The sequence below is a fragment of the Ctenopharyngodon idella genome, chromosome 12 (assembly GCF_019924925.1).
Source record: "Ctenopharyngodon idella isolate HZGC_01 chromosome 12, HZGC01, whole genome shotgun sequence".
Classification (NCBI taxonomy): Eukaryota; Metazoa; Chordata; class Actinopteri; order Cypriniformes; family Xenocyprididae; genus Ctenopharyngodon; species Ctenopharyngodon idella.
The window spans coordinates 14,350,362-14,367,234 of record NC_067231.1 but is presented as its reverse complement, the minus strand read 5'-3'; the positions used below and the strand labels follow the sequence as shown (position 1 = coordinate 14,367,234).

At 37.4% G+C, this 16,873-nt stretch overlaps 2 protein-coding genes and 1 non-coding gene across 3 annotated transcripts; 2 read left to right on the top strand and 1 right to left on the bottom strand.

The window, feature by feature from the left end:
* Window positions 1-92: 92 nt before the first annotated feature.
* On the bottom strand, window positions 93-7,470 carry rangap1b (Ran GTPase activating protein 1b). The gene is made up of 16 exons (XM_051914120.1): window positions 7,359-7,470; window positions 6,749-6,882; window positions 6,528-6,655; window positions 6,376-6,435; window positions 6,101-6,280; window positions 5,820-5,954; window positions 4,052-4,210; window positions 3,837-3,950; window positions 3,642-3,741; window positions 2,288-2,372; window positions 2,009-2,159; window positions 1,804-1,905; window positions 1,602-1,704; window positions 1,176-1,264; window positions 959-1,083; window positions 93-849 (listed from the first exon to the last, which is right to left on the bottom strand). Exons 2-16 carry the CDS (start codon window positions 6,858-6,860, stop codon window positions 771-773), a joined length of 1,722 nt encoding a protein of 573 aa, XP_051770080.1. The 5' UTR covers window positions 6,861-6,882; window positions 7,359-7,470; the 3' UTR covers window positions 93-770.
* Window positions 7,471-7,819: 349 nt separating this feature from the next.
* Window positions 7,820-7,892, top strand: trnar-ccu (transfer RNA arginine (anticodon CCU)). Its single transcript has one exon. It is a non-coding gene; the product is annotated as a tRNA-Arg (tRNA).
* Window positions 7,856-16,551, top strand: plbd1b (phospholipase B domain containing 1b). Its single transcript, XM_051914119.1, has 11 exons — window positions 7,856-8,205; window positions 8,484-8,706; window positions 11,243-11,326; window positions 11,634-11,775; window positions 11,967-12,107; window positions 12,315-12,459; window positions 12,554-12,754; window positions 14,974-15,114; window positions 15,252-15,437; window positions 15,547-15,653; window positions 15,745-16,551. Exons 1-11 carry the CDS (start codon window positions 8,142-8,144, stop codon window positions 16,069-16,071), a joined length of 1,761 nt encoding a protein of 586 aa, XP_051770079.1. The 5' UTR covers window positions 7,856-8,141; the 3' UTR covers window positions 16,072-16,551.
* The last annotated feature ends 322 nt before the right edge of the window (window positions 16,552-16,873 follow it).

Below are 16,873 nucleotides of genomic sequence, written 5' to 3'. Positions count from 1 at the left end.
ACTTATAATCATACAAGACGACATATGTAACAGCATGAAATACGGTTTTAAATTTGAAAATGGTGAACATTACACAAACACAGACAACACAATTTTTCTCCCAAGAAAAAAATCTGTTTAATAACAAATTGGAATGTTGCAAATATAATATTCAGTGCATACCAGTTGTATTATTAAATATACTAAATGTCCAACAATTTTTTTTTCACTTCACTTTCACTGCTTTCTTCACTTCAATCCAAAGACTCTTAGGTGTTTATACACGAGTTTGGTTTTAAACAAATTCCACCACCAATATTTCACAATATGGCACATCTAATCAAAGGCATGAGAGAGTGAACATGCTCTGGGCTCCATGTTGATGTGTGTTTTTTTTTTTTAAGTAATAAGACAATAGCTGTAACATTATAATCATTTAAGGTTTACACGATAATTAAGCCCTAATTATCATCCAGTGCCGTTTTTCCTATTTTCCCTTTTATGTATAAAAATAGACATATTTCTAAAAAGAACAACACTCTTATTCAAAGCTACTCTAACTGTCTACAGTTCATCTGTAAGGAAATTCAGTTTGGGTTTATCATCGTGAGGCACTATTCATCACTGTACTTTACAGTTGTCTGAGATTTGCATGCCAGAATTGATCTAGAATGGACTGACCAAAGATAAACTAAATCATTAGTTTAGAGAGTTTCATGTATCCTATCCATTTTTTTTTTTTTTTGACCCGTATTAAGTATTTTCAGTGGCTCTGTATTGGGGGTTAAGATTTAAGCAGTGGTCCTTTTCACCAATGTGGTCTTGAGAGCATCTCTGGCACTGTAGCAGGATTCTAAGACTTTCCCATTTCTGGACAAAACAAATACACAAGGCTTAATGTATCAATATCATTATAGTACAGGTGGTCAGAAAAAAGCAACAAGTCTAGCCATACATCATATTTTGAACACAAACTAACCGTGAGACAAATGCTTCCAGAATGACAGCCTGATCCGCTGGGAAAAATTCCTGTGCAGCTGCATGCTCCAAAGCGAGCAAGTGTCCAGGCAGTACAGATACCTTCTTTATCTTTTTATCTTCACTCTGGAAAGAAAATCAGCAGTAATAAACAACACTGCCAAAATGGGGAGAATTGCAAGAAAATCTGAATTGAACATCATGTGAGAGAATGATACCTTTAAAAGTCCCAGGTTCACCATCAGCGAGGAGATAAAACTATAAGATTGAGAGTGGGAGTTGGAAAAGGCTTTCCTCAACAGGGCATCTGGGCAACAAGATGAACAGCTGATTTTAATAACAACGGCATTCAACGTTTTCAGTAATAAGCGCTCACCCTCATGTTGTTCCAAACCTGTATGATTTTCTTTCTACCATGGAGCATAAAAGATGATATTTTTAGATTTTTTTTGTCCATACTATTGAAGTCAATAGTCACCAGAACAGTTTGGTTACCAACATTCTTCAAAATATCTTGTTTTGTGCACCTCAAAAGAAAGTAAATCGAAATGACATGAGGATGAGTAAATGATGACAATTTTCATTTTTGGGTAAACTATCCCATTAAACGTTTACTTGAATGGTAGAATGTACGTTGCTCATACCAGTGCTCTCAAAAACAGCTTGCTTTACTTCCGGTTCATCTTCATATACTGAGGAGATCTTGAGAAAAACTTCTGACACCTTACTAGCATCTGAAACATCAACCTTAAAAAAAAAAAAAAAAAAAAAAAGACAAAATGATATCAGGGGGTTGGAGAACAAGTTATACCGTCCTGATGTACAGCTGGACCTTCAACACCATACCTGCTCAATGAGCAGGATCCTTTTGGCTCCAAGGGACATCAGTTTCTCAGCCGTTGGAGAGATGAGGAAGGATGTAAGCTCGGAACTGCAGTGAGGCTTCTCCTGTGGAGAAGTAAAAATCTGTGGTTTGCCAATGTAAAATAGATAAGCAGCTATTGGCAGGTTTAGCAGTTCATTCTGGCAAGCAGATGTTTGCTAGGATCACCTTTTCTTCAATGATATCTTTTGTTCCATTGACACCATTTTCCTCTATATCACCTTTTTCCTTCTCGTCATCATCCACCTCCGCCTCTTCCTCATCATCATCATCATCATCATCATCATCATCATCTTCATCAGGCTCTCCTTCATCATCACTGCATTATTCACATTTTTCATTACTCTCAGTGTGATATTTCAAAATACAGGAAAACATGCCGTTGCCTTCATTTTATTTGCACATGAGAAACAAGCTACATTGTTTTATGAGGACCCAGATAAATACCTGAGCGAGCCCAGCAGCTCCTCCATGTTCATGCTTTCCATCGCTTCCCTGAGAGCCTCACAGCCGTCCTCTCCAAAGCAGTTTCCTAAACATGCACCCAGACAAGATCAAATTACCACAGAATAACTGACTCTGACACCAACACGAATTCAACTGAACAGAGAAACTGTTTAAACTATGCAAGATCATGTTATTATTAAGGGGACTTTCACACTGCCAATTTAGCTTGAAACAGAGCATGTTCGCATAAAAAAAAAAAAAAAAAAAAAAAAAATGGTAATCTGAAAACGGATTTCTGAGGCAGCATAACAGTTTAATGATCTACAGCAAAACAGAATGAGCTTTGGTGAGAACTAAACAAATATTTAATGACTACAGTAGTAATTTCTCGCTAGAAATGACATCAGAAGAGGAAAGCATTGGTCAAAAACTTACATTTATACACAAACTGACCAGAAAGCGCAACTTTCAGACGCCATCTTTCTTTTTCTAGTCACCGAATGGAACGCATAGGATTGTGGGATATCAAAGGAGTGAAGGATACATCTATGAAGCCTTCAAAAATCAATCAGATAAAGGTCTCTCAGGAGACAGGAAGTGAAGCTAACATTAGATTCGGACGTGCCTTGATGCTTTCCAACCTTGTAATGCATCCTCTGAAGGCAGCATTTTTAAGTTTTTGGATGCAGCCAGTTTTTTTTTTGTGTGTGTGTGTGTGTGTGTGTGTGTGTGGTTTCATATCAAAGGGGTCAAATCATACTATGAGAACATACTTTCATAACTCAAAACCTCCTTCCTAGTCCAAAAAGATCATTTATTGGCACCTGTATCTAAAACAGTGGTTCTCAACGAGAGGGCCACAACATTATTTAAAAGTATTTAAATTAAAGTATTTAAAAGGTCTAGATCATTTTTGCAGCATGTTTCGGTATAGTTTGTTTATGAACCTGTCAGTATCATTTCATGCTTTGAAAAAGGTGTGTTAAAATCACTAATAGTGGACTGCGAAAAAACACCCGTTCAATTTTAAGGGGTTTGAGGGAAAGTGGGGAGAAAAAAAAAAAAAAAACATTATAAAACAATACACTGTAAAAATTTATTTTGTTATCACAACATTGTTTCTTTTGTCAAATCAACGTAGATAATTAATGTGGTTCAGATAACATAATATTTTGAGTTTCTGTTGATTAAACCAATCACCTTCATTGTATTAACTCAAATTTTTGATTTCAATGAACTCAATTTTAAGGCAACTTACTTTAAGGTAAACCAATAATTCTTTTTTACAGTGTACTGGTTTGAGTGTGGCCTATTTATGTAATAATAAAATACTGTGACAGCAAAAACACTTTACCATTGAGGTCCAGTTTCTCCAGATCAGCTTTGCCCCGAACAGCCTTTGCAACTACCAAAGCCGCAGCTTCACAAATCTCTCCAAATGACAAATTCAGCTCCTACGAGAAAAACGACACTAAATGTTTAGTCACTGAATGGAAATGTTTGTGTGTGTTTTAGCTAAATTTAATGTTGGTATCATGCATTAACTAACCCTGAGGAATGGCAGTCCCTCTCGAAGGGCCCCTGCTATTGCAATAGCACCTTCTGAGCGTACCAGACAGTCACCAAAATTGATGACCTTAAGACACTGGAGGTGCCTAATGGCCTGAAAATTGAAGAAATCACACACAGCCAATAATACACAACTGTTCTAGCCATATAAAAAAAATTGTGTGACATGATGCAGAGTCAGATTGCACAACATACCTCTGCCATGGCTATCGATCCTCTCTTAGTAAAAGTGTTGTCATTGAGGTTGAGGACCTGTAGGTTTGGGTTGTGCTTCATGGCAGCGGCTAAAGCCATGATACCAGGATGGTTGATTCCATTCTGTGGCATATGGACCTCCTCAAGACTGCCCAATAACTGTGAGAAACAGAACAAATGTCAAACAAAAGAGGAACCAAAATAAATACTTTTATTACACTGGGTAATGTTTTTAAAAGAAGTCTCTTATGCTTACACAGTAAAAAAAAGTAATATTGCAAAATATTGTTTCAATTTTTTTATATTTGAATAGATGTTTTATTCCTCTGATAGCAAACTAAGCAAAGCTGAATTTTCAGCAGCCATTACTTGTCTTTAGTGTCACATGATTCTTCAGAAATCATTCCAATATGCTGATTTAGTGCTCAAGAATAATTTCTTAACAGTTGTGCTTCTTAATATTTTTATGAAAACTTTTTTTTTCCAACATTCTTTGATGAATAGAAAGTTAGAAAGAACAGCATCTATAGAAATCTTATTTATATATACAAAAATAACGACTTCATTCAACAATTTCTTCTCTACCCTGTCATTCTCCTATGCTGTTTACATTCAGTGTTTCCAGGTTCTACGTCAGAACACCGGCTCCTCACACGCATGTGTTGTGCTACTCATGTGAACAGCGTCGGCCAATACTGAGTCAGCATTCTGACGTAGAACCTGGAAGCCTGCACCTTCTATACAACGTAAACAGCGTAGGAGAATGACAGGGTAGAGAAGAAATTGTTGAATAAAGTCGTATTTTTGTCACATGGACTATTTTAATGTAGTCTTTACTACTTTTCTGGACCTTGAATGTGGTAATTATGTTGCTTTCTATGGGGGATAAAAAAAAACCTCTCAGATTTCATCAAAAATATCTTTATTTGTGTTCTGAAGGTCTTACGGGTTTGGAACGACATGAGGGTGAGTAATTATTAATGACAAAAAACCCTTTAAGGTGGATATTGAGTTCTGCTGTCACTTTTGCTGCAGCAGTTCTATATTGTTTGGACACAATCCTTCTTAGTTTGACGGTCCCTATCATTCTTCGCTGATGAAGTCTTGCCTTGCTTTGTATAAACAGGCTTCATTGTGAATACTGTTGCTCTTGAAACACCAAATCAATGGGGCTGTTAAGGTTACAGATGCTCTTGCTAAACATTTTGTCCTCTTTGGAAGTCTGACAAGTTACATTTCACCAATTTCTTGTGCTATCCTCTGATAAACAACTTCTACTACACTGGCATGCAACCTAGACAAAGTATACTAACAAATTTATAAACAAAAGTTCTTGAAAAACATGTTCTTGTATTTTTTTCCCCACTGTAGCCTACTCAATATTATTGACCCCTATGACAATGGGTGTTAACATTGTTTTGTCCAATCCTTGTATGTATATGTGTGTGTGTGTTCTTATATACATAGTTTATGAGGACACAAATGTGTATAATGACATGGGTATTACAACATAAACATGGTTTATGAGGACACTTCCTGTGTCCTCGTAAGCCAAATGACTTAAACATACTAAACAGTGTTTTTTTTTTTAATTCAAAAAATGCAGACAGTTTTCTGTGATAGGTAGGTTTAGGGTTAGTGTAGGGAGATAGAATATACAGTTTGTACAGTATAAAAACCATTACGTCTATGGAGAGTCCCCGTAAACCACATATACAAGTGTGTGTGTGTGTGTGTGTGTGTGTGTGTGTATGCATTGTCTCAATACCTTAAATGCTTTGGCAAGTGCAGTGGCACCATTATTCTCCAGTCGATTACGTCCAGCTATGAAGACTTTTAACTTCAAGGGGGAGCCAGCTGCACTAGATTGCTTATAGCATTCAGTCAATGCAGAAGCAAGGACCTTTAAGAAAACACATCAATAAATAAAATCACATACTGCCACTGTTCCATGAGCTTCAAAAAAATCTGACATGTTAAAAACATCTCACTAATAATGAAAGGATGACGGTTTTGTCTTTAAAAAGTTGCATCTCTGCCTAAACTTACCATACCCCCTCCAATGCCCATCCCACAATTATTAAGCCTGAGCTCACGTAAGGTGTAGCACACAGAGCTCTTCAGGAGGCTTTCAATTCCCTTTACACCATCAGGGCCGAAGGCATTGTCGCTCAAGTCCAGCTGAGTCAGTCTGGCCCCTGATGTCATCAAAGCATTACCCAATGATTTCTAGAATCAAATGAATCAAAGTTGGAAATAAAACAAGTGTTTTACTCACAGCAAAATACATATAACTGGACTTTTTGCAATGGAGATTTTCTTACCAGAGCAGGTGGAATTTCAGAGCGAAGGCGACCTGTGAACATGTCACTCCAATGACATTGCTTTTAAGTAAAAAAATAAAAATCAAAATCAAAGATTAAAAACAGCAAATAGCACATCAGAGTGAAATTGTCTAATGGCCATTTAAAAGTACCTCCAATTCACTTTTAGCTTCAAGAGCCTTGGAAATGGCCTGTGCTGCTTCAACCCCCAATGTGTTTCCCTCCAATCTGAGGGACTGCAAACCCTGACACTGTTCAATCTCCTGCACCATCTCTTTCACTGCAACATCACAGAAAAGGAGGGAAAATGATGAGTGTTGACGCACTGAGACATGGCAAATGTAAACATTTGCTAACAGAGAGGTTTACTCACCTGATTCAGCATTGTCCAACTTTAGCCCTCGTCCCTTATAACTTAATTCCACTTCTCCAACATGAGTCTTGGCCAGAGCCTCTGTAATCTGAGCAATATCTCCAGAGGCCATTGCGTTCCCTTTACTTTATGTACTGGTAGTTATTGAAACATGAACAGGTGTCAAAAATATAGCACCAACATAGAAACTAAAGTTCAAACAACTTCTAGATCTCGCAAGCATATGAATTTACTCATTCATATAATTACATCCACACTTTTTAACTCATAAACAGGACTGTAACATTAGCTCAATATGCTAGCCTGTCACTATACAAATAAAATAGAAGACCGACGATGAAAACGTGTTCAATTTAAAATAAGCTGTTGCACCTGGCATCTCGATAAACCCAAAACAGATGATGCTGAGCTCACGTTATCCCACACTGTTAACGTGGTAATATCATCATTGCTTCATTGGTACAACGGCTGATAGACACAGCTCAGGCTAGCTCAGAGAGTTAGCTTCCTAGTTCACCCATTAACTCAAACTAGCCATTCAAGCGCAGCAACATTAGTTAAATAAATACAAGAGAAATCATATTGAATTTTTATACCCAAGAATATTTACCTTACACCTGGGCTCAGTTATTAACGGAGGAGATTAGATAACTAGCCTGACTAGAGAAAAACCATCACAACAGGAGGCACATGGAGGCGGCGGTTCTTTGAAAATGCCGGTGTCACGTTTTTTTTCATAATAGAAGCACCAAGTCATGTTACGACTTTTTGACTGTTATGACATTACTGCTCGTACTAAATACACCATTATTTAAATAATAAAGAAATTTAAATATTTAAAAAAAATTTTTTACAAACGTTTAAAATAGTGAATTGAAACACAAACACCGATTAATACGTAAAGTGTATCTGAATAGAAAGTAATAATTATCTATTAATTATGTGCATCAGAGACTTTTTAGATGTGATATATTAAACCACATATATAATTTATATTTAAGAAAAATTTAATACGCAACATATATTTGTACTGCATCTTCTTAAGCCACCAGTTACCGCCAAATGACGCACGCCCCAGTGGCCTAATGGATAAGGCACTGGCCTCCTAAGCCAGGGATTGTGGGTTCGAGTCCCATCTGGGGTGGAAATCTTTTAAATGTTTCTTAGCGATCCAACAGGTGTTAGCTAAATGTAGGCATATAAACATAAGGAAACGATGCGAGCCAGTATTCAGACTTTAATCGGATGGAAATTCGCTAGCTCTTCGACCATTACCTGTCATATTGCTGAAAACTATGTTATATTTGACTAAGGTTTGGTTATAGAGTAGATAGTATTAGCAATTTTAGTAGTCAGAAAGTAAACTTCTGACTCGTCTGATTCAGCGTGAAACATGAATCTATTTACACAGAGATTTATTTTGTGCGTCCTAACGGCGACCTTCGTAAAGGCTCAGCGTAAGTTTCTTAAATGAATTTTACTCTTTTAATATCATGTTTTGGTCATACTGGTCTTTTTTTTTTTTTTTTTTTTTTTGCATGTTTGCATAACATCAGAAGACTAGCATGAAAAAACTTAGTTAAATAAGGCGGATAGGAGCTACAACAAACTCGTGTTGCTAATTGTTATCCTTGGTTATTATTAAACGAGGCTCTGTCAGACGATACACACAAAAATCTAACATATTAAACCCCTAACGCTTATTGATGTGTGATCTGATCTCTCTGTTTATCAGATGTTCAGAGAGCCACCGTATATTGGGATGCTGTTCAGAGGTCTGTGGTGCTGAACGAGGATGCAATGGAAGAGGACGGAGATGCATTTGGTTATTTCAATGATAGTTTATCTGTTTCTGGATGGGGAGTGCTGGAAGTGCAGGCTGGTTATGGAGAATCCCAGGAGAACGATGAGATTACATACTTCTTGGCCGGATACCTTGAAGGATACCTTACAGCCTCGTAAGTTTTCTCTCTTTAAAGCAAATTATTACTAAGCCATATGTAAAAAGAAGTACACTTTAGCATACTTTAAAAATTAGTAGGCCTGTACCTATTACGGAAATAATACATAAAAAGAATATACTTAGGCCTAACTGCGAACTGAATATAATGTTTTTGGACACTTAAGTGCATATTATTTACAACTGAATGAAAATGTATAGGCCTAATAGTTTGAATCTATATTAAATGCAATTAATTGTACTTAAGAGAGATTTTTAGCCACTTAAGTGGGGATTAAGTACATTTTTAAATATATATTCCTAATTACTTCTATAGTCTTAGGCCACGTACACACTGTAAGTTTCAGGAGTGACAACCGCATTTAAATGCGGGAGTGAATCCCCTAAATTATCGTTACATGTGTGTACGGAACACGACTCACTCTCGAAAAATGCGATGATTGACAGCTTGGAAACCATAGCGACGTTCTGGCGTCTCTCATGTTTGGTATCCGTTACCGTGACCAAAGTAATATTAAAGTGACAAAACACTCGTTATTTTCAGCAATTTAAACACACTAACACAGTCGACGGAGGCGTCGTGTTTTGCTTGTACAGCCAGTTTCACACAGCGCGCGCTCTTTCTGTGTTGCCATGGTCACTCACTATAAGCGTTTTTCGGCTTGTTGTTTAAGCTCGTTTCATAAAGCGAACGGGTTTATGGAGTTATTAAAGTGAGCAAACATGAATCGCGATTTTCAGCATAAAGCATTTGAATAGGCTTGTGCTTTCCCTGTGATTCGCCGCGCATACACGAGAGACACACGTTACACCGGTGCACGTAAACGTCATTAACAACTAGTTGTTCAGTTCGGTTCCGTACACACTGCATAGAATTTCTGTAAATGCGGTTGTCACTACCTATAGGCCACGTACACACTGCAGCTAAATTCGGTTGTCAGTTCACCTTTTAGTGCTTAATCGCGTTCTGTACACACACAGTTCAGTAAAATACGGGAGTGACAACCGCATTCTACAACCGTATTAACTTCCGAAAAATACAGGTAGTGACAACCGCATTTACAGAAATTCTATGCAGTGTGTACGGAGCCGAACTGAACAACTAGTTGTTAATAACGTTTACGTGCACCGGTGTAACGTGTGTCTCTCGTGTATGCGCGGCGAATCACAGGGAAAGCACAAGCCTATCCAAATGCTTCATGCTGAAAATCGCGATTCATGTCTGCTCACTTTAATAACTCCATAAAGCAACGTTGCTTTATGAGACGAGCCTAAAAAGCTTATAATGAGTGACAATGGCAACACAGAATGAGTGCCGCGCACTATGTGAAACTGGCTATACAAGCATAAACAAAACACGACGCCTCCGTCGACTGTGTTAGTGTGTTTAGTTAAATTGCTGAAAATAACGAGTGTTTTGTCACTTTAATATTACTTTGGTCACGATAACGGATACCAAACACGAGAGACGCCAGAACGTCGCTATGGTTTCCAAGCTGTCAATCATCGCATTTTCGAGAGTGAGCCATGTTCGTACACACATGTAGGCTAACGATAATTTAGGGAATTCACTCCCGCATTTAAATGCGGTTGTCACTCCTGAAACTTACAGTGTGTACGTGGCCGTATTTTTTGGGAGTTAATACGGTTGTAGAATGCGGTTGTCACTCCCGTATTTTACTGAACTGTGTGTGTACAGAACGCGATTAAGCACTAAAAGGTGAACTGACAACCGAATTTAGCTGCAGTGTGTACGTGGCCTTAGATGGTTAGCTAAAGTATACCATAGTTAAAGGGATAGTTCACCCAAAAATGAAAATTATCCCATGATTTACTCACCCTCATGCCATCCTAGGTGTATATGACTATCTTCTTTTAGACAAACACAATTGGAGATATATTTAAAAAATATCCTTAGTCCTCCAAGGTTTATAATGATTGTGAATGGGGGGCCGCGTTTTGAAGCCAGAAATAATGCATTCAACCATAATAAAAGTAATCCATACGACTCCAGGGGGTTAATAAAGGTCTTCTGAAGCAAAGCGATGCGTTTTTGTAAGAAAAATATCCATATTTAAAACTTTATAAATTCAAATAACTAGCTTCCGACAGACAACCGTACGCAGAATGCGCAAGTCAACTTGCGCCAAATGAGTAATCATCTGACGCGATGTATGACGCAGGATGTAGGAGTATTGTAAGCTTAGATGCCTCTCGCAATTCAAACAAATAGGGCTGTGCAACAAATTTAAGCTCCTCTTCTCATATATCGAAATCCTCTAACATTTCTCTTTAAAAATTTATTGTTTTAGACTTATAATCCATGACCGGTGATTTGTTTTGCTATATACTCTGCGCCTCCGCGTTCGTCATTACGTTGTGCGTCAGGTCAAAGGATACTCTTCCGCCGCAAATCGACTTGCGCATTCTGCGTACGGTCGTCCGCCGGAAGCTAATATATAAAATAACTTTAAATGGAATATCAAATAACACACTACAGTTAAAACTATAAACAATTACTTTTTCATTCACAGACAGATGATAAACCATTACTTTAATATGTATCCTCAGATGATAAAGGATCATCGTATTATGAAACCTCTAAATCGCTTTATGAGGTAAGTTGACGTTTATTATCTAAACTGATTGCACTATTCTAAAATTAAAATAATGTCAGATATGATGAAATACACCTGCTTGCAGTGTATTTACAAATCACTATACACTACAGATATTAAACATACAATTTGTATATATTACTGTACTATAGTATGTATTCATAACATATGTTGCAACATACAAAACAGGTTTTGGACACTTGGAGTTGTTTGTGTTTTCAAGATTATTTTATACAATTAGCCTATTTCTTGCATAAAGACATATATTCTACTGAATTTTGTATTAAACTTCCATTCTTTAAAACAGTGAGCAGGACTCATGGACAAGAACACAAGTGAAATTAAATGGGAAAAGTGATCCCTTGTGGCATCATGTAGGTCTTCTAGTGGCTCAGGTGGATGGATTGCATGCCGGGGCAGCACACTGGGCCAAAAGTAGACAGAAAAAGGTCAGAAAACATGAATTCTGCATGCATCTGTTTAATTGTACTGTACATCTCGTTCTTCAAGTTTGATAACACTCATGGACAGTTACTCCAGTGAAACTTTCCTTTTTTATTCATTGATTGACAATCATGCTTTATATGTTTTTCATTCTGTGTTAATGAGTGAAACTACATGCTTGCATTTCAACTCCCAGCCTCTGTCCATGTTTGCGGTTCAATTCCTCAATGGTATTGGAGATTTGTTAGACTTAATCCCTGCACTCAAAAGACGTTCCAACTCTTCTTCGGACTCCTTCAGAATGCCAGGCATGAGTCACTGCTCTGCTCTCATTAAGGTTAGAGGTAAAATAATGCCTTCACCTCATGACTGCAACCACATATTCTGAACTGGGTGGAACCAAATGTAAGAGTGTAGGAATCGGCCATTGAAAGCCCCATGTCAGACCACATATCTGAATATTCAGGGCTGTCTATGATGGTTATGGCCTTGTCAATGTGCACCTTCTATTTTCCAGCTTTAATTGTTCTTTTCCTATCTGCAGTTGTTACCTGGCTATGAGAATCTGTTGCTTGGTCACTCCAGCTGGTATACCTATGCAGCCAGCATGAGAATCTACAAGCACTGGGACTTTAGACTGAAAAATAAACATAATTGCACAAGCAGACTGTCCTTTAGCAGCTACCCTGGTATATAAAGGCTGATGTTTGCCTTTTATCATTCAAATTTATTCATTAATAATTTAATTTAGTACTATAATACTGTTTCTCGCATCATTTCCAGGGACCTTGTCATCTCTGGATGACTTTTATTTGCTGGGAACGGGGTTGTTTGTAACTCAGACAACAAACAACGTGTTCAACACCTCTCTGTTCTCCCTGGTGTCCCCAGAGGCTTTGCTTGCCTGGCAGAGAGTGCGTGTAGCACATGCGCTGGCCTGCACAGGGAAGCAATGGGCACAAATATTTTCCAAGCACAATTCGGGTGAGACAGAGATGCACAAGACAAAAGTGGATTAATATATGCAAATACTGTGGTCTATATATGCAGTGCTCTGTGGTTGTGTCGTCTTTCAACATTGCAACGCAGTTGTAAACACACAATTCTCTAGAATCTGATTGTATGGTGTAGCATTAATGCATTCATGGGAAATTCTGTCATCACTTACCCACACTCATGTCTTTCAAAAAAGTAGTAGTATGCATTTCTGTCTTCTGTTGAACACAAAACAATTTTTTTTTTTTTTTTAATTTTCAACTGGGTAAAATGCTCTGTCACTATTTACCCAGCTGTCCAATCACAATGGAGAAAGAGTGGGACAAAATGTGCATTCACACCATGTCGTAATTACTGTAACGATTATGAACTATAAAAAACCTTCATGTGCTTGTAGAACTTGTAAGTACAACGTGTAAACTCATCGTTTTCTGAAAGCTACGACCAGAGGTGTAAAGAGTACCTGAAAACCATACTTGAGTAAAAGTACTGATACCTTACATCGAAAATGACTCCACTACAAGTTACAAGTAACTAATTCCAATACGACTTGAGTAAAAGTCTTAAAGTATCTGATTTTAAGCCACTGAACCACTGAACGCAGTGGATTAGTTTTATTTTTGAAGGGAATGCGCCACACATACAATTTCTGTAACGTTACCTGCTGTTTACGTTCACAGACATAACTGACTGTGTTTATGTGAACTGTGTGTGTTTTTGACAGAACCTTGTGAATATGTCATTAATTACTCACCCTCATGTCGTCCCAACCTGTAAGACCTTCGTTCATCTTCGGAACACAAATTAAGATATTTTTGATAAAATCTGATGGCTCAGTGAAGCCTCCATTGCCAGCAAGATGCCAAATGCCACTTTCAAATGCCCAGAAAGCTACTTAAAGACATATTTAAAACAGTTCATGTGACTACAGTGGTTCAACCTTAATGTAATGAAGCGACGAGAATACTTCTTGTGCGCCAAAAAAATAATAATAACAACTTTATTCAACAATTTCTAGTGATGGGCGATTTCAAAACACTGCTTCATGAAGCTTCGAAGCCTTACGAATCTTTTGTTTCGAATCAGTGGTTCGGAGCGTGTATCAAACTGCCAAAGTCACGCCCCCCAGTGGTGAACCATTGAAATTTCGAAACACTTATGATGTAATGAAGCCTCATTTACTGAAATCACGTGACTTTGGCAGTTTGATAAGGGTCTTAAGGAATAAGGGTCTTATCTAGCGAAACGATCAGTCATTTTCTAAAAAAAATCTAAATGTATATGCTTTATAGGGACAAATGATCGCATCGCAAGCGCTTCCACCAGAACGCGATTCCGTATTCTTCAAAAAGCTTACGCTAAATGTCCCATGCCTTACCTATTCAACTTACGGAAAAAACAGAACTGGCGCCGCATTCGTTCCGTAAGTTGAATAGGGAAGGCGTAGGACATTTAGCATAAGCTTTTTGAAGAATACGGAATCGCATTCTGGTGGAAGCGCTTGCGATGCGATCATTTGTGCCTATAAAGCATATACATTTTGATTTTTTTTAGAAAATGACTGATCGTTTCGCTAGATAAGACCCTTATTCTTCGTCTGGTATCATTTAAAGCCCTTTGAAGCTGCACTGAAAGTGTAATTTTGACCTTCAACCGTTTGGAGACCACTGAAGTCCACTATAAGGAGAATAATCCTGGAATGTTTTCATCAAAAACCTTCATTTCTTTTCGACCATACCACACCAAGCCACACCCAAACGTCACATCCTGCTTGTAGAACGACAACAGGCGACAACAACGGAACAAAATTATCTAAAACAAGGACCAGAGCAAGTACTTCACATTAAGTCGATATTTTATTTTCAGAAACAAACTATATATGAAATCAGATTCCGCAGATATTCCAAATCATAGCAAACAAAATGACTCAACTAAAAAAAATGCTGTGCCACCGAAGTGCTCTCAAGTGCCTGCAAACTAGGCGTTTTCAGAAGAGCACCTGGCGTTTTCAGCTGGCTAAAAACGCTTTGGTGGACAGACGGCCTAGGAACACTAAGAGCGTGTATAAATGATGACAGAAATTTAATTTTTTGGAGTGAACTGTCCCTTTAAGATTTGACCTCACAAAAATAGATATACTGGAAATATACTGGAACAGCCAAACCTATTGATGAAAGATCTACATATTTTTGGATGAATTTTATCAGGGACCTACAATAACCAGTATATGGTGGTGGACCTGAAAAGAGTTTCACTTGGAAAGCAGATTGAAGAATGGAGTCTGACTGTTGTGGAGCAGATTCCTGGTTTGGTGGTGTACTCAGATCAGTCACAAGCGCTGCGTCAGGGTGAGGAGTATTTTCATAATAAAGAAAACAGTACGATCAGTCCAATGAAAATTAATTTGAGAGGATGTAAGGTCGGAAACACACACTCTGAAGGTTAAATTTAACAAAATTTTTTGCTTTACAAATCATCTCAATAGGTTACTGGGCATCCTACAACATCCCTTTCCACTTAGACATTTACCGAATGAGTGGTTATGGTGTGATGTGGAAAAAGCATGGTGAAGACTTCTCATATGACCTCTGTCCACGTGCTAAGATTTTCCGCAGGGACCAGGGAAAAGTCACTAATCTGGATACCTTGAAATACATTATGAGGTACAATGGTGAGTTTAGGATCTCTCTTTGGATATTCTTCAAAAATGTTTCTTCCAACTAATCTGCCCTCTTGTTAATCTCATTTCTTTGATGAACAGTAGCATTTTGTCATATTAGATTACAGAAAAGACCCATATTCAAATAAGCACCCTTGTAAATCCATCTGCTGCCGTAATGACCTGAGGCTCCGACAACCTCATCCAGGGGGATGTTATGATACTAAGGTACAGAAATAGGTCATTTTTGACTATCTGTTATTATCATATAAATGCCAGCATAAATAGCGAGATTCTAATGGGGGCTATATCCATTTAGGTTACAGATTATCACATGGCCCAGATGTTTACGGCCGAAGCTGTGAACGGACCCACTACTCAGGATGGTCTTCCACCTTTCTCTTGGAGCCGTTTCAATCGGACAGCTCATCAGGGGCTCCCTCAGACCTACAACTTCTCATTCATCACCATTCAGCCCCTTCTTTTTGGTTCCAGAGATCAAGACAAGACTGATAGTAGTCTGGTACAGTGTATGAACAGCAGTCTAGAGGATACAGATCCAAGACTTGAAAATGATTTAATCGACTTTGCATCAGATATTTACAGGCAGCTTTACAAAGTCATTGGGTACATTTTTGCCGCATAATACTTTTTGTGAGATTGAATGCATAATACTTCCAATCAATACTTCCAATGCTGGACATTTATGCAATAAAAGACTGTAATAACAAATATTTGTAAATAACTTGTCTAATTTGATATCTGTATTAATGACAAAGCTCATTGTCATAAGTGATAAATATTAACAAATTGCACAAATTAGAATGTCCGTCAACCAATCAGAATCAAACATTCAACAGTCCGTAGTATATAAAATTAAGATAAACTTAGCTGACTTGAACAAAGTCAGTGTCATAGAAAAAGTGATTAATTAAATAGAAACAGGTTTTATTTAAATAATTTTATTCAAATTTTAAATTATGAGAGTACTTAAATTTTAATATTATTTATATAAATCTGTTTTTTAAGTCCTTGCAAGCTGAATAATTTGTAACTACACCCTGAATAGATGTTAAATTTGCACAATAAATCTACACCATAAATAGATGTTACATTTTATTAGTGAATTGTTGTTGGTATTTATACCCATATGGTCAAAAAAATATGAAACCATTATAAAAGGGCTTAAACTTTTTAAGTATTAATTAATGCCCCCTAATCCACCCTAATATTCAAAGTGGTCGTTCATATTGGTTTCAATGGCCACTTTTTAAAATGTATTTTGAATATTTTGTTATAGGCTCGTTACAAAATATATTACTAGCACTGACTGAGATTCGTCCTTATTTAGCTGGATGAACTAACCTACACGAACTAAGTTTGTGTAAAACCTGATAATCATGTTATCAAAATAATGAAAATGTACCAAAGAGCAAGTCACAAACGTA